Source organism: Sabethes cyaneus, chromosome 3, assembly GCF_943734655.1.
Source record: "Sabethes cyaneus chromosome 3, idSabCyanKW18_F2, whole genome shotgun sequence".
Lineage (NCBI taxonomy): Eukaryota > Metazoa > Arthropoda > Insecta > Diptera > Culicidae > Sabethes > Sabethes cyaneus.
Genome location: NC_071355.1, coordinates 80764241 through 80766961, shown reverse-complemented (window position 1 = coordinate 80766961; position 2721 = coordinate 80764241). Strand labels below are relative to the sequence as shown.

The following is a 2721-nucleotide window of genomic DNA, read 5'->3' as shown; positions in this document are numbered from 1 at the left end:
TTGCTATCCAAATAGCAATATATTGATATCGAAAAACTGATAAAGTTATGTGAGAATGTATTCAACGGGTAGTAAAATCGTATAGTTGTCTACGTGGGATAAACAGCTGAACATATTACATAAATTCCAGTGCGATAAGAAAGCAGACAAAACAGTTAACTCGTTTTGCATTACCGTTGACCATAATCTAGGCCCATAAAGCATCGGTTTTGTATATTTCGTTGTGTAACGTTATTTTATTATCAAGCACCACTAGGTGGAACTTTTTTTGTTTTGAGCTGATTTGACTACGAATAATGCTCCCGTGCGTAAGTAAAACAAAGTTTGAAGACTCCTTACGATCAGTTGATTGCTGATGCTTGAACAGTCATAATACAACCGATGAGATGCTGTTTTCATTCATCAATTTTGCCGTGATCTTGGTCAGCTTGGCTTTAGTGAATCCCGCAGTAACTGAATACAAGGAAAATTTATGCTTGAATGGATCACGTGACGAAACGGGACAGTGCATTTGCAACGAGGGCTTCGCCGAGTTTCAAGGCAATTGCTTTCTTTCGAGAACTCCAACGGTAAGCGAGTCACATGTTCGGCCAAGATCGAACAATTTTTGCCCTCCCGGTTATAGTATATTGAACGGTCGCTGTCTGCCGACGGCATGCGAGGGAACCTTATGTGGAAGTTCTTGTCCACCAGGATACGAATTGAAATCCGGTTTTTGTGAGATTCCGAATCCAAACTGCCCTCCTGGGACTAGTTTTCAAAATGGTTTTTGCTACTTCCAACCAGTGACACCGAAAACGGAAACCGTGAAGCCAATTGAAAAAATCGAGGTAGTACCACCGTTGCGAATCGATATCCCCGTACCGGAGTATATTGATCCACTAGATCCAAACGAGGTGGACCAAGGAGGAGACAATGACAGCACAGGAATAGAACCCGATCGTAAGCCAGTGAATTGCACACTTCCGGTAGATAATACAGTAAACAACGTTAATCGTATTAACTCACCAACTAACACCAGTACATATAATGAAAACAACGTATACATTCACATAACGCGGACCAAGTCGAACGGTGCGGTCAAGGCCGTGGTGATAAGAAATAATGAAACTACAGTTTACGAGGAAAAACCTCCATCGAAGCTACCGGAGGAGGAGCTTAACGATGACGACAGTGAACTGTCCACAGAGGAACCGCTGGACACGACCGATCGCTGTTGCATCGTGGTGTCACCGAGGATTTGTCGCAAGCAGGAGCCTGATGAGTGGGTTTGCTTTCATCGGAAACACTATCGTTGCGGAAGCTTTTGTACGGCAGAAATCGTTTATTTAAGACCAAGGAGACCATTTATGAAAAATTCCGAACTGCTGATGCCACCCGTAATGGGCTATTCGCCACTGATGCGATACGGTGTGTGCAGATGGGGTAAATGCCCCCGTATCGGTAAGTGCATTAGTGAGGGTTAGAAGATGATTATTGATGCATGTTTTGTAACAATGTGTTTTTTCGTAGATTGTTCCGGCTGTTTGCAGGGGAGTTATCGTTGTCATACTAGTTGCTATACGTACGATTGCGCTCAGCAAGGCGGTTGTCATTTTGTGAATCAAGAGGAATTTTGCAACGAAGACAAAAATGATGAAATTTGTACTCCTGTTAATTAGGAAGTAAGTGGAGAGAAGCCGTTGTGGACCAGGCGTGATTTGCTCTTTTTGTTTCATTTTTGCTCTTTTGACTACAGCGCCGCAGTCATGCAGAATACGAATGAGAGGTGTATAGGACAATTGTAGAGTTAAATATTAACTATAATATTGCTGGAGAAAGTATAATTTTATCTTTTGTATTTATGATGCTATTCCGATGGTAGACTAAAAAGCATTCTTCCTGCTGCCAACGGCATTGCAGCTTCAACAATATTGTAGATCATAGTTAACTCTAAAATTGTCCTATACACCTCTCTTCGTATTCTGTTCTCTGAGTGAGGCGTTACAGTCAAAAGAATAAAAACAAAGTTAAAATAGCAAATCAAGCCTGTTGTGAACAGTAGTAAATTATTAACTGATACCATCGATGGCGTGCAGTTGACTTAACCGACCAATTGATCAAGTCTACAAGAAATCTAAATTGCTTGCACCAAAGAATATGAAATATTTCTAACATAGAATTTAATTTAGAACTTTATTGTATTGTTAATATAATACTCCTTCACAAATTAGTTGCAAGAAAGAGGATGTATGTCAAACTAATCGAAAACATATGAAACCGCATAAATATTTCTTTTCCAAAAACGATAGCACGAGAAAGTTTTTGCCGCAAATTATAATTAATTTTATGCCTGCTAACGATCATTACTTATCGTTACTGTTCCCGTATAGAATCATACTATTTGTGACTAGTAGAATCCATCCATGAGCCAATCAAAATAAAGGACATGAAAGTCTTCAATTCAGCTATTGCAATAAAATTCCATAATTGTAAAACTCAAAGCTTTAGCTCATTATACCTAAAACTGCTGAAGGGTAAGTTTGTTTACACTCGGTACGTGCGGCGACTACAACAAAATATCCGAAGGAACCCCATAAGCACGTCTGAACGTTTGTTAATACTTATGACGCGGAAAGAAACTGGGCTCCCGTCCACAGCACATCTTAATGGGGTATCCGTTAAACCGTCTCATGAAAAGTGTAATTTATTTACGGTGAATTTTGCAAGTGTCTTTAATAA

The 2721-nt window shown here is 39.9% G+C and overlaps 1 protein-coding gene across 1 annotated transcript; it reads left to right on the top strand.

Moving 5' to 3' along the window:
- Nucleotides 1–381: 381 nt before the first annotated feature.
- LOC128743066 (uncharacterized) lies at nucleotides 382–2464 on the top strand. Its single transcript, XM_053839583.1, has 2 exons — nucleotides 382–1443; nucleotides 1513–2464. The coding sequence occupies exons 1-2, from the start codon at nucleotides 387–389 to the stop codon at nucleotides 1659–1661; spliced, it is 1206 nt and encodes a 401-aa protein (XP_053695558.1). The 5' UTR covers nucleotides 382–386; the 3' UTR covers nucleotides 1662–2464.
- Nucleotides 2465–2721: the final 257 nt, after the last annotated feature.

What these genes read in the sequence shown, in the direction of transcription:
- LOC128743066 (XM_053839583.1), top strand. Translation starts at nt 387, where the DNA reads ATGCTGTTTTCATTCATCAATTTTGCCGTGATCTTGGTCAGCTTGGCT. An exon ending in GGGTAAATGCCCCCGTATCG is followed by an intron (nt 1,444 to 1,512) that starts GTAAGTGCATTA and finishes GTTTTTTCGTAG; the next exon opens with ATTGTTCCGGCTGTTTGCAG.